The 19,121-nt window shown below is 42.8% G+C and overlaps 1 protein-coding gene across 1 annotated transcript in view; it reads right to left on the reverse strand.

Moving 5' to 3' along the window:
* Positions 1–576: 576 nt before the first annotated feature.
* Positions 577–19,121, reverse strand: part of GRIN2A (glutamate ionotropic receptor NMDA type subunit 2A) — a 523,774-nt gene continuing 505,229 nt past the window's right edge. Inside the window, exon 15 of the mRNA XM_075899286.1 lies at positions 577–2,842. Within this exon, the coding sequence (XP_075755401.1) occupies positions 1,052–2,842 (1,791 nt within the window). The 3' untranslated portion in view covers positions 577–1,051. The remainder of the gene's footprint in view (positions 2,843–19,121) is intronic.

Raw genomic sequence — 19,121 nt, forward strand, 5'->3', positions numbered from 1 at the left:
AACCCTGCCTTTTGTGACTGTGCAAATGCACTCTTAAGTGTTTTGTCGGTCAAACTTAAACATACATACCATATTGCTTATCCAGTATTAGAAAACCATTAAACATTCCCGATGACAGAAATAAGTTGAGTGATGCTAAGTAACAGAATTTAGTATAACTAAAATGGTAAAATAATCAAAATATAAAACAGCATAGTTGCCAACATATCTTGGCATAGGTGTCAAACTCCATGGCTACGTCTACACTGGCATGATTTTCTGAAAATGCTTTTAACGGAAAAGTTTTCTGTTAAAAGCATTTTCGGAAAAGCACATCTAGATTGGCAGGATGCTTTTCCGCAAAAGCACTTTTTGTGGAAAAGCATCCATGGCCAATCTACACGTGGTTTTCTGCAAAAAAGCCCTGATCGCCATTTTCGCAATCGGGGCTTTTTTGCGGAAAACAGTACTGTGCTGTTTACACTGGCCCTTTTGCGCAAAAATCTTTTGGAAAAGACTTTTGCCCAAACGGGAGCAGCATAGTATTTCCAGAAAAGCACTGACGATCTTACATGATCTTACACGATCTTACATCAGTGCTTTGCCGGAAATTCAAGCGGCCAGTGTAGACAGCTGGCAAGTTTTTCCACAAAATCAGAAGATTTTGCGGAAAATCTTGCCAGTCTTGACACAGCTCATGGGTGTACTCAGGCACCCTGGGGAAAAAAATAGGGGAAGCTCAGCACCCATAAATCAGCTATTGGGTGGGGTCACCGACAAGCACTCAGGGGAAGATGGAGTGCAGGTGGAGTACCCACTGGGAAAAATAAAAGTCAGTGCCTGTGTTCTTTGGGGCTTCTCAATTCAGCTTCCATTTATATAAATGGCTTCCCCCCACATTTCAGCAAGCTCTGGACACACACAAAAAGATGTCATAAACCTATTAGAGTACTGAGGATACACTGAGTGTTTTGCATATAATCATTTAGCATAGTACTGTTTAAGAATAGACTCTTTGCCTCTAAGATGGTGGCAACTATGATTCCCTATAGATAAACTGTAAATGGAAAATTTAAACATCTGATTCAATACTAGGCATTTTCTTATACACACGTCTATTGCTGCAGGAATTTAAAACTCTTGGAGTTGAGTACACGCTATTCTTATTTGCAACATAAGGCATAACATGCTCTGAAAGGTACATATCATTATGGATCCGGCCATCTCTGGAACTGTATGATGCTGTGGATCTTATGGATGACCTTGAATAATTATCATTTCTTGCTTTTGACGCTAGTGATTGTTTATAAAGATCAGCAGGACTTCGCCCAAAAACTAAGTGCTGGTCATCATGACAGGAGTGCAGGAAAGGGTTATCTGCAGAGTGATCAGGATATAATGATTTGCTTCGCTTACTGTCCTCCAGAGTTTGCGCTGTAAGTGAGGACTTGTTACTGAACAGTTTGCTTGGTGGGGCATGAAATGTATTTGCATAAGAGCTGCCTTCTAGAAACCTTTCTTTCTCTTTCAAGCTTATGCTTCGAGTAGGTCTTCCCATATCTATTTCCCTGCACTTATCAAGGAGGTTGTCAAAAGAGTGTTGCCTGTTGATCCTCAGCATGTTCTTTTTCTGATATTGGTCTGCATTATTCTGGACCCAGTCATGTTCATACATTTCTTCAGGATGCTCAGAATTGACTGCTTCCTGCAGTATTTGATCTTCATCAATATCATATAAGTTCCCCATCCGCAAGCAAGCATCACATTTATAGGGAGACCTGCTTGAATAATGACCTGTGTAACTGGGCAAATTGGAAAGGCAGCTCCTGCAATGAGTAAAATTCTGTCTGTATTTATCATTCACCTCAACTAAGGAAGCATTTTTATCTTTTAAGCTATAGTGCTTTGAATAAAGTTTGTATTGGTCATTATTTGGAAGACTGTCTTCATTATGTAAAGGAGTCCTCTTACCATGCTCTGCTTTCCTGTAGTTGTCATTGTGATCTTGGTAAACAGCAGGGAATTCAATAGTCTCCGGAAGGATAATATTTTCAATATACTGGGGTGGATTCACATGGAGGCCTGGCTGCTTGTCAGCATCGATTGTGTAAATTTTATCTCGAGGAGTGCTTTGTTTGGTTTTCAGATATGTCAGCTCCACTTCACTACAGTCCTTTGGGTATTTTGACCCCACTGATCTTTTTTTAACATTGTCCTTGGTTTTGTGGTGTTTATTATTGTGTTCAGGTTCCATATGGCAAGTGGCTCGGCTTGAGGTCTCAGATACATCCGAATGGACAATCTCTTCAGGAAGGTATCTTTGGCCCTTCACAGAATGCTGCCTATTTTCTTCTGAGCCATTTTCTCTTTGTGAACCTTGGCTCTGACGAATAGATTCTTGACGTAAAGATTCCACAGATTTCTTCCAAAGCTGCCTGGGTCGAGAGTTTACTTTTGCTTCTGCTGTAACAGCAACCTCCACTGTATTTGGATTTGATTCATTTAGTGTAAGAGGATGCTGACCTTGGAAAACATAGTTGTTAAGATTGTCTTTGTGGCGGTTGCTGACAAATGTTTGTAGTTCACTCATATTGTCACCAAAAAGGTTGTCCTGTGGCTGAAAGGACCTGTTTTCAGAGAATATCAAATTCCCCTTATCCATGACCATGTCCATAATTAGTGAACCCCTTTGAATGAAATCATCTGTTCTTTTGGGGGAATTAATTCTTGAAGAATTTATATTGGTCATATTTTTAGCTGTTCGAAGTAGTTTTAGCATGTTAGTCTGCGAGTTGGTTAAAGTAAAATCAGGCGATTTCTTTTTTTCCTCAATGTGTACTCCATGAATACAGCTAAAAATACCCTGTAGTAAGAGTAACATAAACAAATTACTTAAAATACTGTAATTTTTCATATTGCATTATTAGTAATAACATTTAATTGAATGTCACTTATTTAATGAGCACAAAAAACAGAAATGCATGCCTTTCTTCTGCAGCATATTTCTAGAATCATGCAAAAGACTAAATATTTCTTGATTTCATCTATGCAACAGTAAAAGAAAAGTATTGCTAAAAATAAAACAGAACATTTTCCCCAAAGTATATGATTCTTTGGCACCATCGGCCTCTGGCATTAAAAGGGAGAATGTTATACAATTATACTGTTAACATTAGATTAAAAAAATAGTTCCATGCATCCCGCCATATGTAAGCCACCACCTGCTCCCAATCTGTTACCAGTGTTCTGACTGGTATTTTGCTCTGTCCAATGATGATAAGCATTTGGCTGCATGTGTGTGCTCCCCCATATGTTGCACTGGCTCTGTGCAGGTTGCCAGCACAGCAGACTCCGAGAGAACCTCCAAGAACCACAGAATCAGATAAGGCACAAAGGCACCCAAATCAGGTTTCTTTTCAATGAAGCACTGTCCTAGTGTCTTGGCTCAAAGGTGCACTAACACATGTATGGCTGTTGCAACAGACACAGCTCAGCAGTCAGTGGTGGGAGTTTTCACTGCCCTCTTAGTTGCACAAATAATTAAATCGAGGTATTCCAACATTTATAAACTATAATAAATAATCTGTGATACACGCCTTATATATCATCTTACAGGTTTCATGACATTTTTGTTACCTCTACTGTAACTGTAAACTTTCACTCCTGATGTTTCAAATAAAATATCTCTATTCATTACTTTTGTCAAACTATTTTATCATTTGCTAAGTTGGGTGTCCATATATTGTCATGCTGTAATGAGTTTACATGTTCTATGCGTTTTAGCTGTGTTAACAATACTAAAGCTGTGTTCATGTCTGGACACTGACTTGAAGGTAAATTCTTGCTTTTAACAGGGCCTGCCTGTTACTCAATAGTATAATTCCTGCTCACTTTGGTTGAGGCCTCAGGCCTTACATCAGGTTCATGCGTCAGATTCTTTCTCCTACAGTGGGGGAAAGAAAGTTAAGAATATTTCTGGGCAGGAAGGAGGCAGGTCAAACAAGGACTTGAGCTCAACATATATCCTGACTCCTCTCTTTTTCTACAATCCTCCTCTGTGCCACAGCAACACATGAATATTCAAGATCCTGGGAAAATCATTAATCTTTAATGTATCATCCTCTTTGGCCTGACTGCCACCCTTACAAATATTGAACAGTTTTTAACTCTATCTGTGATCCTATTGAAACAATGGAACTAATTACATAGTAGGGTACTACTCAATTTAAGTATGTCAGGAACAGATCCTTCACAATAGTCAGTTTACAAAGGACTAATATATAGTGCAACATCAGCAGTGAATCTGAATGGGTGGCCATGGCTTCCCTAGTGAAAACATTGAAGATGTCTTACAGTTTTCTTGAATGCTAATCTTCACTTCCTGCTGGGTAACTGGTGTGACAGGTAGGTAAAATGTGTGACATACTTAAGGGTAGAGGAGTACCACTTGAAGGGCACTGTGACAGGGCAAGATCGCCCCACACTCCGAGTGCCCCAACCCCCTCGCTGAACGGGGAGCATAGAACCCAGTCCGCCACCTGTGCCACATGTTCACACGCCGCGGTGCAATTGAGTGGTACTGCAGTATGGGGCAGGGCGCCTCAGCCGCATCACGGGCACGCTGCAAGTGACGTAAGGGAGGGAAGGTGGAGCATCTGGGACACGCAGGGGAGATGTCACCGGGAGGGGCGGGCGTAAGAAGTGGGGCAGGAGATACAAAAGTAGAGTTGACACAGGTGAAGGGGGAAGGTGAGGGAGCAAGTAAAGGAAGCAGAGCCTGGAACAAGGGAGAGGGAGAGGAATGTCAGTGGCAGTGTGCCATCTGCATGGACTGAGGAGACAGCCAGGAGGGGTGCAGAGCCCTCCAGCTGTAACCGGGGTAGGAAGTAGCCCATGGCGGGGCTTCCTTTCCTAGCCTGCGGGCTGGCAAGTGCAGCAGGAGACCCCACCAGCTGGACAGGAACACGTCTGAGCCTGTCTGTAGGGCCCTGGGCTGGGACCTGTGAAAGAGGGCAGGTCCGGGTCCCCCTTCCTCATCTTCCAAGGGCGGGTGTAAGTGCACAGACTATTGTAAGCCGGGACTCACATGGACTGCTGGAGGGGAAGGTTGGACTATGAATAACCTGAACAGGGGGGAAATTGAGGGCCTGAGTGAGGCCCAGAATGGAGGGGAACTATCATGCTCCTTCACAGGCACCTACAAGATTTCAACAATTGTAACAATGATAACAAAGAGAAAATTTCATTTGATGTCTACAGACAATTGAAATACTAAGTTCAATAAAATATTTCTGTAAATTAAATTCAGTAAAGAGCTGCAAATTATGTATCTAAATGCATTTTATATTTTATTTGTTATTTGCTGATAATGATCAGCTACGGGGTAATTATGAGCTCTGTATAGCTATAATTATAGGGAAGTTTGGCGAGGGAGTTCTTCAGGTAAAGGAGGAGTGGTTATGTGACCATTGTGGTAAGTAGTTGTGTGTTTGTGTTTGGGGTGTTCTTACTGCTTCCCTGAAAGATACCATGTGCTGAGCTTTTTTTGTTTGAAGGACCATGTGCTGAGGTTAGCAGTCTGAGAACTTCTTAAAGAGGCTTTCAGATATAATCTTTTACACACCCATCAAGCCTTAACCAGGGGCCAGAGCTACTCAGGAAGGCCAGGGCTTTAAAAAGCCTGCTCCTAAACGACAAGTGGAGCTAGCAAACAGGAGCTAACATGGGAATTTGGTGAGGGAGTTTGAGGAGAGCTAGATATGCTTGATATTCTTTAAAACTTCTTGAAACTAAACTAAAACCAAAATCATCTCATTAAAAAAAAAGTCCTATCAAGAAACTAACTAAAGTTTTTGCCTGGGAGTAAAAAGAATGCAGCCAGAAACCCAGTAGTAGAGTGGAGGCTATCCAGTTTATTGCACCAAATATAGCATGTATGATTATCTGACCAATGGATAGGTGGCGTATATGTGCATTCAGTGCAAGGAGCTCCTGGCCCTCAGAGACTGCATACTAGCTTTGGAGACCAGGGTAGCTGAATTGGAGGAGCTAAGCAAGGCATTGATGAGACTTTCCAAGACACAGTAGAACAGTCCCACCCTCAGTCACACAGCCTCTGTGTTGTTGAGGAGAGTGAAAGGCTCAGGGAAGGAGCTCATCCAACTGTAGTAGAGGGAAATAATCCCATAGTTAGGACCCTCCTTCCAGATGCTGTTGCAGTATCCTCTCACACTGAGTATACTTCTCTGGGGGAGGGAACTCCAGTTATTAGGAAAAGGCAGGTGTTAGTAATGGGAGATTCAGTCATTAGAAACATGAACAACTGGGTTTGCAATGACGAGAACCGTACTGTGCCTTGCCTGCCCGGTGTGAAGGTGGAAGGTCTGTCGAGACCTCTAGATAGGTATATATGTCATACTGGGGTGGAGCCCGTGGTCATGGTACCAGTGGCTTTGGGAAAGATGGGAGAGAAATTCTGGTGGCCAAATTTAGGCTGTTAGGAAAGAGATTGAAATCCAGGACCTCAATGGTAGCATTCTCTGAAATACTTCTAATCCAATGTAGAGGGCCAAGTAAAGAGGCAGAACTGCAGGGTCTCAATGTGTGGATGAGACAATGGTACAGGGAGGAGGGGTTTAGATTTATTAGGAACCAGGGAAACTTTGGGATAGGAAGAGCCTATACAGGAAGGATGGGCTCCAGGTCAAACAAAATGGAACCAGACTGCTGGCATTTAAATTCAAAAAGGTTATAAGGGCTGTGTGACGGGCCGTCCCCGTCACTCACGCCGCATCCAGGCGGGCAGGCAGCTCGCGCGGCGAGCGAAGAGCCGGGGAAGCGCTGGCTGCATTGCCGCGCATGTGCGACAAGCTGGGAGCCGCTTTTAAACGCAGCCCCGGCACACCTGAGGGAGAAACACGCTGGCAAGCGGGAAACGGCGGCGGAGGACGCCAAGGAGGGGCGGAGGACACAGGGAAGGGCCGACGGACCGTGGAGGCAGTGGGCGAGCGGAGGACCCGGACAGCGCCTCCCTACCACCCCCCCAGGCAAGAGGGGCGCACTGAGAACCGCGGCAGAGAGCCCGAGCTGGGACTGACCAGACCCCAGGCCACAGAAGGGCAACTGGGCAACGCGAGACCACGGGAGTGACGCCCCGACCTGGACGGTGTCCCCGGACTGGTGAGAGCTGGACTAGAGGGATCCCCGAGACGGGGACCTTGGGGGGGGGAGGAGAGGAGGCCATGGGGTTAAGTAGCAGGGTCCTGGTCATAGCGGGGCTCGACCCCGTTATAAGAGAACCCTACTACGCCCTATAGGCCAAGAGAAAAGGGGTCAGGGGTAGCGGGAAGCCCCTCCGTGAACTGAACGCGGGCTCCCTTACCCCACATTCCTACGGGGCTAGATGGACGGGGGGGGGGGGTGGTTCCCCCGTGACAGGCTGTTTGTAAATAAGGGCTGGAGGAAAGCCAACAGGTGCAGAGAAGCACATGGATCAGGCAGAGACATCCCTATGGGGAGGAATTATAAGTACAGGTTATCTATGTACTATTAAAGAGGAGAGGATGGAAAATAAGATGCAAGTAAGAACAGATGAGAAATAGTCAAATGAAAGTGTCCCCTTCACTCACATCAGGTAACATCAGATAGCTAAATAGTGACAAGTTTTTAAAATGCTTATATACAAACGCTAGAAGTCTAAATAATAAGACGAGTGAACTAGAGTGTCTTGTATTGAATGAGGATATAGCTATAATAAACATCACAGAAACATGGTGGAATGAGGATAATCAATGGAACAGAGTCATACCAGGGTACAAAACATATCGGAAGGACAGAACAGGTATTGCTGGTGGGGGAGTGGCACTATACATGAAAGAAAATGTAGAATCAAATGAAGTGAAAATCTTAAATGAACCAAACAGTTCCATAGAATCTTTATGGATAGTATTTCCATGCTCTAATAATATGAATATAGCAGTAGGGATATATTACTGACCACCTTACCAGGATAGTGATAGTGACTATGAAATGCTAAGGGAGATTAAAGAAGCTATAACATTTAAAAAATCAATAATAATGGGGGATTTCAACTATCCCCATGTTGACTGGATACATGTCACATGTCACTGGATACATGTCACTTCAGGATGAGATTCAGAGAGAAAGTTTCTTGACAATCTTAATTGACTGCTTTTTTGAGCAGCTGGTTCTGGAACCCACAAGAGGAGAGACAGTTCTTGATTTAGTCCAAGTGGAGTACAGGATCTGGTCCAAGAGGTGACTGCTTGAAAATAGGGACCACATTATAATTAAATTTAACATCCCTGTGGTGGGAAAAACACCACAGCAGCCCAACATTGGGGCATTTATTTTCAGAAAGGGGAACTATATAAAAATGAGGAGATTAGTTAAACAGAAATTAAAAGGTATGGTGCCAAAAGTAAAATCCCAGCAAGATGCTTGGAAACTTTTCTAAGACACCATAATAGAAGCTCAACTTAAATGCATACCCTAAATTGAAATCATGTCTTACTAATCTACTAGAGTTCTTTGAGGGGATCAGCAGACATGTGGAGAAGGGGGGATCCAGTGGATATAGTGCGCTTAGATTTCCAGAAAGTCTTTGACAAGGTTCCTTGCCAAAAGCTATTAAGCAAAGTAAGCTGTCATGGGATAAGAGGGAAGGTCCTCTCATGGACTGATAATGGGTTAAAAAATAGAAAACAAGGGTAGGAATAAATGGTCAGTTTTCAGAATGGAGATAGGTAATGAGTGGTATCCCGTAGGGTTCCGTATGGGGACCAATTCTATTCAATATATTCATAAATGATCTGGAGAGAGGGGTGAAAGGTGAGGTGGTAAATTTTGCAGAAAATACTAAACTGCTCAAAAGAGTTAAGACCAAAACAGACTGTGAAGAGCTTCAAAAGGATCTCACAAAACTAGGTAAATGGGCAACAAAATGGCAAATTAAATTTAACATTGATAAATGCAAAGTAACGCATATTGGAAAACTTAATCCAACTATACGTACAAACGAAAATAGCTGTTATCATTCAAGTGACTGTGGATAGTTCTCTGGAAACATACACTCAATGTGCAGCAGCAGTCAAAAAAGCAAACAGAATGTTAAGAATAATTTAAAAAGGGATAGAAAATAAGATGGAGAATATCTTATTTCCTCTTTATAAATCTATAGTATACCCACATCTTGAATACTATGTACAGATGTGGTCTCCTCATCTCAAAAAAGATATCTTAGCATTGGAAAAATTTCAGAAAAGGGCAACAAAAATGATCGGGGGTTGGAATGGCTGCCATATGAACAGAGATTAAAAAGACAGACTTTTTAGCTTAGAAAAAAGGAGACTATGGGGAGACATGATAAAGGTCTATAAAATCACGACTGGTGTGGAGAAAGTCGGGGCTGGACTTGATGACCTCCTGAGATCTCTTCTAGCCCTATGATTCTATGATAAGTGAATAAGGAAAAGTTATTTACTTGTTCCCATAATACACCAACTGAATTTAAAACAAGCAAAAGAAGTATTTATTTACCTAATGCATAGTCAACCGGTAGAACTCCTTGCCAGAAGATGTTGTAAAGACCAGGACTTTAACAGGGTGTGACAGATACCCTCCCCATGCATTATGTAATGGACTTATGTACATGAAAATACATAGCTCAAAGGTGTTTTGAGCAAATTATGTCGTGTTACCCATCAATCGTCATGTCACGATCCACTGGTTCTGTTTATCTTACTTTGATGTATGTATCATGTGTGTGTGTGTGTAAAATTAGACATATGGGGTACATCTAAGCTACATGGCTCCATCAACGGAGCCATGTAGATTTCTTTGTTCAGCAAAAGGAAATGAAGCCGCGATTTAAATAATCGCGGATTCATTTACATTTAAATGTCTGCCTCGCTGAGCCGACAAACAGCTGATTAGCTGTTTGTCGGCTCAGCGCACTAGTCTGGACACTCCCGCACCGACATGAAAGCCTTTTATCGACCTCCTTGGTAAACCTCATCCTACGAGACATAATGGGGAGGTCAATAAAGGGCTTTCAGGTCGGCGCAGGAGCGTCCAGACTAGCGCGCTGAGTCGACAAACAGCTGATCAGCTGTTTGTCGGCTCAGTGCGGCAGCCATTTAAATTTAAATGAATCTGCGATTATTTAAATCACAGCTTCATTTCCCTTTGCTGATCAGCCTAATCTACATGGCTCCATCGATGGAGCCATGTAGTTTAGACACACCCATGGAGTGGGGAATACTTTGTGGGTTTCAGTGTATGAATGAGAGACATGGAGGGTGTTACCTTCAAAGTCTTGATGAGGAACTATTAAACTATCCCTTTGTCCTTAAGTCCTAGCAGTAGTTGGTAGAGAGGGGCCTCAATTCTTTAACAAAAAGAATAGGAAAGCAGAGGCCTTGGTCTTTTGACTGGGCTGCACCTGAAGGAAGGAGCTGAAGATCCCAGGGTGGGGTCAGCCCTGGTTTGGAGTGGCAGCTGGAAAAGAGGCTTTAGAGTGAGTTTGAAGAGTTTGTACTGAGGTTTCAGTGTAGAATAGTGAAGCGTTTTGTTTCTTTTGATATGTAACCTACTTTGCTTTGCCTGTTCTCGCTTATTACCACTTAAATCCTACTGCTTCTATTTAATAAAATCATTTTTATTTTCTATTAAACCCAGCGTAATTGTTACCTGGGGAAGGGGGAGGGGGCAACCAGTGTGCACATTCCCCCTTTTATTGTTAAAGGGGGCTTACCTAATTCTTTGGGGTTTGATCCCATCTGGGGAGCGCTATCTCAGGAGGCTGGGCCCTAAACTGCACTCTACTTAAACTGAAGTGGTTCAGTGTCTGTACTGCTTCTCGATGGGGGCAGGGACCTCAGCTCGGGGACTTGGCTGGGGGAGACCAGCAGAGCTGGCCCAGTAGGACCGGGCGGTGAGGAGCCCCAGACAGCAGGAAGGTGAGTGGCAGTGGTCATGTCAGCACCCAGGGAGGCACCCCTGAGAGGTTATCTGTGACTGCACGCCATCATATAGGGTTAAAAAAAGAACTAGATAAATTCATGGAGGATAGGTTCATCAATGTCTATTAGCCATGATGGGTAAGAAGAGTACTCCTAGCCTCTGTTTGTCACAGGTTGGGAATGGGTGACAGGGGAGGGATCACTTGATGGTTGCCTTTACTGTCCATTTCCCTCTGGGGCACATAGCATTGGCCACTGTCAGAAACAGGATACTGGGCTAGATGGACCTTTGTTCTGACCTAGTATGACCATTCTTATGTACAATGCACATAAATACATATCTGCTGCTCTCCCAATATTCTTGCTAACATAAAGAATGTCTGCATTTTTTTCCTACTTCTGTTTCAGCATGATAGCTATGCAAAAGCATTGGAATGCACTAGTTTATGAAGAAGGCCTCACAGATTGCTCACATTTGGTGAACTCAACTATAAAGTTGATTCTAAATAAATTGGTCAATTAGGAATTTTGGTGTAACGTAGTTTAAATACAAAATGCAAGAAAAGTTCTAAAAGTTACGTAGCATGTTAAGGTGTATGGATGGGATTGTTAGAAAGACCTTTGAAATCCTCAGCTTCTTAGTCACTGAGCAGATAGATATCCCAACACAGTTAAATGGCCAAATGCCCAGGTCAATCAATAATTTTGTATTCAGTCCTTACTGTAGTAAGTTGAGAGTCAGTAACATGGAGTCAGCAGGCCTGTAATATGAAAACAGCAATAGGCCTATAATCTAGTGGGCAAAACTTTGGTGCAGTAACACAGGAGCCAAGAAAGAGGCCCTATTGATAATTGTTAAGTTCGGTGGAGCATGGAAGGACACAGGGAGGCACTGGGTACAGACTGTAAGCCAAAGGGGAGTAGCGGAACATCTTAATAAGAAATGTCTTGGTACAAAGACTCCCCAAAAACTAATGTACATACTGACCTAGGTTCAGGACCAGGTTGAGACTGACAGCATAAAATATAGTAAGTAAGCCCCTCTTCCATAAGATGAGGGGTGGTAACTAGGCAACAGAGGGTGGCAACCTGGTACGTAAAAAAATTATACGTCTATAAAAGGACACCGCAAATGATGCACACTGGCTGACCTTGAGGGTGGAGGGGGGACACTAGGTGCCTGAACAGCTGGTGTCATTGCCTAGACTTTCAGAATGCACAGTGGCTTAACTCTGACTAACCGCTGTGAATATCTGTTATATTACAATAGGCCTGCTATGTGTTGGTACCTTGTCAACGTGGGCCAAAGGCGCAGTGGTGTAGCATTGTAGAATCTCTGCTACCAACTGTTAGAGCTTTGAATTTGACAATAAACCTGCTCAATTGATTTCAAATCTTGCCTGCATCTGTTGTTTCTGGGGGCTCTCAGAGATCTCCTGTGTTGACCCAAGTGCATGGGGTCTAACACTCTAGATAAAGGGAGCAATGATAGTTACGCACGCAGCCGAAAGTTTATCATCACCGATGGAGTAGAGGTCCTGACAGGAGCGCACCGGGACAACCCCGAGAACCCTGACCAGATGACACTGAATTGCTGACAGTACAGACCACTGAAGTACAACACTTTCTAGGGAAAAACTCTCATGACTGCAGCCAGTATTTTGCTCATCAAAGTGAGCAAAAGCAAGAGAATTTAGCCATAGTAAAATGCAAATCAAATATTAAAGGCCTTGCCCTGTTGTAACTGACTTTTTTATAATATCTTTTGGGTTTATTACTCTTATCTTACTTGTTTAAAAATCCCTACCCATCATTCCCTTTTCCTTTCCTTTCAACAAAATATTAACTATAGCCAACAATGAGGAAATCATAGAGGTTCAGTGAGAACCCAAAAGACTGGATGTTTATCTGAACTACTTGCACCCGTTTGGTTTCCAACACCAGAATAAAAATTGAGCAAGAACAGTCATTCCCATTTCTGGTACAATAGAAAAAGTCTGCACTTACTCTACTACAGCTCTGCTGTTTCCTGTCCCAGTCTGAATTAGTGTAGTGTATGGCAAACATGAAAAATAAATGTTCTAAAATGTTAAATTAACCTTTTAAAATTGGATTTGGCTTGTGTTTTGGAGTGAAGATTGAAGTCAGTTATTATTTTAATTTAAACCTTTTTACCCATCTGTACTAGGATTCTACTAAATTTTAAATTCTCCTTTTAGATTTATTAGCTGTGAGTTTGCTTGTGAAAGGAGTGGCTTTTTCAAAGAAGTTGGGAGAATTTCAAATATAAATAAGAGAATATAACAGGCAGACTTACAATATGTTGTAAAACAGAGCAGTTCTTTGGTTGCAAAAGCACAAGATCTTTGTTACAGGATTACACTAACATTTAAGGGAATGTAATAAGTCCATTTTCTGAACATTACAAAAGTATTTAAATGGACAGGACAGATAACAGGCTACATAGAAAATATTTGCATTAATCAGGATAAGAAAACCCTTAATGAACATCAGTAATTCCCATCAAAGGGAAAGTTTCCACAGGAATTTCGACAACTTTCACCCCACCATCAACCTTAGCCTGGACCAGTCCACACCAGAGATCCACTTCCTTGACATTACAGTACAATTAAATGAAGGCCATGTTTCCACCACCCAATACATTTTCCAATCAACTGTTTACAGCCAAGACCTAAGATATAACCGGATTTGCTCCAAGACCACAGACAGAGACAAACACCCACAGGATCTATACCAACCATTCTTAAAACTTAAATATCCACCCGGGGAAGTGAAAAAACAGACTAACAGAGCCAAATGAGTACCCAGGCATCAGCTTCTTCAAGATAGGCCCTACAAAGAAAATAACAGAACACCACTGGTCATCAGCTACAGTCCCCAACTTAAACCCCACCAGCTCATTATTAACAATCTACAACCTATCCTGGAAAATGACCCCTCACTCTCACAGGCATTGGAGGAAAGGCCAGTTCTCGCCTACAGACAACCCCCTAACGTCAGACAAATTCTTCCCAGCAACCTCGCAGCACACTTCCATCATACTTATCTAGAACCCCACCCCTGCAATCAATTCTGGTGCCAGTTCCGTCCACACATCTATACAAGAGACCTCATCACAGAACCTAACCACATAAGCCACCACATCAGAGGTTCATATAACTACACATCCACCAATGTGATCTATGCCATCAAGTGTCAGCAATACCTCTCTGCCATGTATATTGGCCAAATTGGACAGTCTCAATGACAAAGAATTAATGGATATAAATCAGATATTCAAAATGGCAACCTAGAGAAACCAGTTAAGGAACATTTTAACTTGCCTGAGCACTCACTAATGGAGCTAAAAGTGACTTCATTATTACAAAGCAATTTAAAAAAACAGCTCGAGAGACAAGCTGTAGAACTTGGTTTTATTTACAAGTCTGACACCTTGAACCAAGGCCTGAACAAAGACCGTACTTGGATGGGCTGCTACATTTAACACCCTAATGACATTACAAGTTATGTATCAGGCATATATAGCCCATTCTATTAGCCTCAGTTAGCATGGACACTCTAATTGACACTCTGTTTGACCATTCTTTCCCTTTCCTTTCCTTTCTTTTCCTTTCCCATCCTCTCTTTTTCTGCTATTTATTTGCAACTCTGGACCCCTTGCTCCATTCATCTGAAGAAGTAGCCTGTGACCTTGAAAGCTTATGATACCATCTATGTTTTTTGATAGTCTCTGAGGTACTGCAGGACTACTAGCTGTTTTTTAAGTTTTTCATCACAAGGAAGTATGACATACACCAAAGAAATATAACTGAAGATGCAATATGACAATTCCCTTTTCAAGTGCCTAGGTTTTACAAAGTAAATGAGAACTTTCCTTTTTAGCTACTCAAGCTCTTCTGAATTTCCATCTTAAAGTTGGTGTTATTTGTGTAGATGTGGGTTTTATTGCTTTCAGGGATGGTTACTATCTCAAGTCCTTCTAAGTAGACTAGATAGGCTCGTAATAGACTTAGATGTATCTTCTATGACATATCAGATGCTTTAAAAATAAAACTGTAAGACCAAGCTGATACTTTGGAGACTAGTTCCTCAAATATTTTCATAGAATCATAGTATCATAGGGTTGGAACAGAATTCAGGAAGTCATCCTGTCCAACCCTGCTCAATGCAAGACCCACCCTAAGTAAATCATCTCAGCCAGGGATTGTCAAGATGTTATGTAAAAATCTCTAGGGATGGAGATTTCACCATCTCCCTAGGTAACCTATTCCAATGCTTCACCACCCTCCTAGTAAAATAGTTTTTCCTAACATCCAACCTAGACCTGACCCAGTGCAACTTGAGACCATGCTCCTCATTCTGTCATCTGTCACCACTGCGAACAACCTCTTTCCATCCTCTTTGGAACCCCCCTTCAGGTAGTTGAAGGATGTTATCAAATCTCCCCTCATTCTTCCCTTCTGAAGACTAAATAATCCCAAATCCCTCATCCTCTCCTGACAGGTCATATGTTCCAGCCCCCTAATCATTTCATTGCCCTCTGCTGGACTCTCCGATTTGTCCACATCCTTTTTCATTGAGGAGCCTAAAACTGGATGCAGTACTCCTCACTGGTGCCGATAAGAGGGGAATAATCACTTCCCTCAATCTGCAGTCAATGGTTGGTCTAATGCAGCCCAATGTGCTGTTAGCCTTCTTGGCAACAAGGACACACTATTGACTCATACCCAGCTTCTCATCTCCTGTAATCCTCAGGTCCTTTTCTGCACAACTGCTGCATAGTCAGTCAATCTGCAGATTGTAGCTATGCATGGGATTCTTCCATCCTAGGAGCAGGACTCTGCACTTATCCTTGTTGAACCTTATCAGATTTCTTTTGGCCCAATCCTACAATTTGTCTAGGTCACTCTGTCCCTTACCCCTACCCTCCATCATATCTACTCTTCACCTCAGCTTAATGTTATCTGTGAAATTGCTGAAGGTGAAAACAAACTTCTCATCCAGAAAATGCTGAACAAAACTGGCTCTAGGATCCCTGGGGTACTCCCCTTGATACTGGCTGCCAACTAGACCATTGAGCCATTGTTGATTACTCGTTGAGCCCAAATTCTATCTACCTTATAGCCAGATTTCTATCTACCTTATAGTTCTTTCATTCAAGCTATATTTCTTTAACTTGCTGACAATAATGCTATTGGATACCATATCAAAAGTTTTGCTAAAGTCAAGATATTCACATCCAACACTTCACTCATATCAATAGAGCCAGTTATTTCGTCATAGAAGGCAATCAGATTGGTCAGGCATGACTTGCCCTTGGTGAATCCACGTTGACTGCTCCTGATCACCTTCCTCTTCTCCAAGTGTTTCAATGTGGATTCCTCGAAGATCATGGATTTCATTATTATAGCGTGTATCACAAATTAATAGATTGTTCAAAAAGAGGTGCTAGTCCATGAGACAATCATATGAACCATCCATTCCTCACCACATAACATCCTTGAGGTAACAGGAGCAATGACTTTTGTGGAAGAGTAAAATATTTTCAATGAAAACCAAAGGAGGGGAGGCAGAACCATATGACTATTTTACTATCCTGTCAAACCACTTGTGGTCCATACCACATAATTTGGGAAATGATGTTATTTAGAGCAAAGCAAACACTGGCCTTCCAAAACTCCATCTCTTCTGACCTTGATTATTGCCATATTTTTTCTCTATAGCCTCACAATGCTTCAGATCTTTGTGCACTAATATATGTAGGATGCTGCTGACTGCTGTCTCCCATGTACAAAGAAGCACAACTACAGTAGTAGCATGATGAGAATGGGCAGGTGGGTGGGCTACTAATTTGGGTGGCTGGGAAATGACTGGGGGGTTGGAGCTTTGGGGCTGCCTTTCTCCCCAAGTTGGCCTTGAAAGAGGGAGAGGGATAGATGCTCTGGCCAGGGGACATGACAAAAAAAAAGGAAGCGCCCATAAAAATGTGTGCCCTGCACCCTCAACTATCTTATCCCCACACGCTGAACTCTGTCTGCCAGGCATTTCTGCCCGGGAGAGGAGTTGGGGCGCAGGGCTTGCTCTGGTCTGTCCACCTGCTACTCCAACAGAGAAGAGTCAGGTTGCTGGGGCTTGCAGTTGTCTGCCTACCTGGTGCTCCCAGAACAGTGTGGGGTCAGGGTGCCTGGGTTTGATTTGCACCGGCACACCAGTATGTGTGGGGTTGGGTTAGTCCTGTTCTGCCTACCCAGTGCTCCAGCATGGGAGTGGGGCTTGAGGCTTCGGGGCTTTCAAGTCCCCAACTCAGGGAGTGGAGCAGGGCAAGCTCCCAACCCCACTCCCAAGGTCCAGCTGGAGTTCTGGGTGGAGAGGGGCAATTCACCAAGTTCTGGAAGGAGCAGAGTCAGGACTGGGGGTGGGTGGCCCTCTTCTACACCCCTAAAATATAGCAGCCTCATCTTCTTGTAAGTACTCCATAGCCTCCTGCTCAATTCAGGATCAATTAAAATCATATCCTACCAATGTACCAGGCATTGGTTTCCCTTCCACCTTCCCCTACTACCTCCTCTCTCCCCACCCAAAAAACACCCTCAACACTATTGAAGCAAGAGCCTTAACCTCTGCAGTTACTGTCAATCTGAAACAGCTTCTCTCTCTTTCTCTCTCATCAGTTCTGCAACTCATTACGAAACTTGCCTACTCATCAGACCTCTCACTTCTCTCTCCCTTGGTTATTTAATTCAGTAATTATATATGGGAACGTCTACACTAGCCCCCTAGTTCGAACTAGGGAGGCTAATGAGGGCGACCGAAATTGCAAATGAAGCACGAAATTTAAATATCCCGTGCTTCATTAGCATGTTCCCAGCCGGTTGCCATTTTGGAAATTGACTAGCCTGGAATAACTGCCCTGGACTACATGCGTCATAGAAGGGTGATTCCGAAATCAACCCTTTACTTTGAATTACCAGTTAAACCTCATTCCATTCCATGAGGTTTAACTGGTAATTCGAAGTAAGGGGTTTATTTTGGAATTGTCCTGATGTAGGAATCTACACAAAGAGCTGTTTGCACCTTCATTGAATGTTAGGTTGATAGTGCCCGAAACATCCTTTATCACAATTAAGTCCATTAGCATGAGAATTTAATTTTAAACAGCGATTAGGAAGATTGAAGTGTTCTCCAACAGGTTTCTGTATGTTCCCTTTACATATATCTGATTTGTGTCCCCTGTTTAAAAGATCTTCAAGTGTCTGTCTTGTCACAAACCAATTCTACTAACCAGATACACAGAAAAGTATTGGAATTAGAGTTCATCCGCAAATTCAATTCTCATGCTAATGGACTCAATCATGATGAAGGATGGTTGGGACAAAACTCTGGTCATCTGAAGAAGTGGGCTGTGCCCATGAAAGCTCATGATACTATCTATGGGTATGTCTACACTACCCCGCTAGTTCGAACTAGTGGGGTAATGTATGCATACCGAACTTGCTAATGAAGCCCGGGATTTGAAGTACAGATAGTTCGGAATGGCTACGTAGTTCGAACTATCTAGCCCGTACCGCGTGTAGCCGCACGGCACGGGGTTCTCACTAGCCGGCTTTATGCTAATGAAGCCCGGGAAATTCAAATCCCGGGCTTCATTAGCAAGTTCGGTATGCATACATTACCCCGCTAGTTCGAACTAGCGGGGTAGTGTAGACATACCCTATGTGTTTTGTTAGTCTATAAAGTGCTACCAGACCATTTTTTGTTTTTTTCTGTACAGACTAACTCAGCTACCCCCTGAAGCGATAATAATGAAAGTTAATCTTTATAATCTGATTAATGCAGGGTGTCATGAATAGTAGCTGCAAAGGAGAGTCTGACATACCTGGAGAGTGAGGAAATGGGTAAGCAACTTTGGAGATGCACCTGACAAGAGGGGGCTTTGGGCATTCAACCAATGAAATGCAGATAGGAATTTCAAACTGAGAGAGGGTTTCCCCCCCCCCCCTTTGTTTTTGGTCAGCAGCAGTTTTTCCCCAGGTAGCAGGAGAGACAGACTCTTCCAGGAACAGAGTCCTTGAATTCATTGAAATGTTCAAGTAGGGAAAAGTTTAGATAGCACATTGGGTTTTATTATTTTCCTTGTTT

This window comes from Pelodiscus sinensis, chromosome 16 (assembly GCF_049634645.1).
Source record: "Pelodiscus sinensis isolate JC-2024 chromosome 16, ASM4963464v1, whole genome shotgun sequence".
NCBI classification, from domain to species: domain Eukaryota; kingdom Metazoa; phylum Chordata; order Testudines; family Trionychidae; genus Pelodiscus; species Pelodiscus sinensis.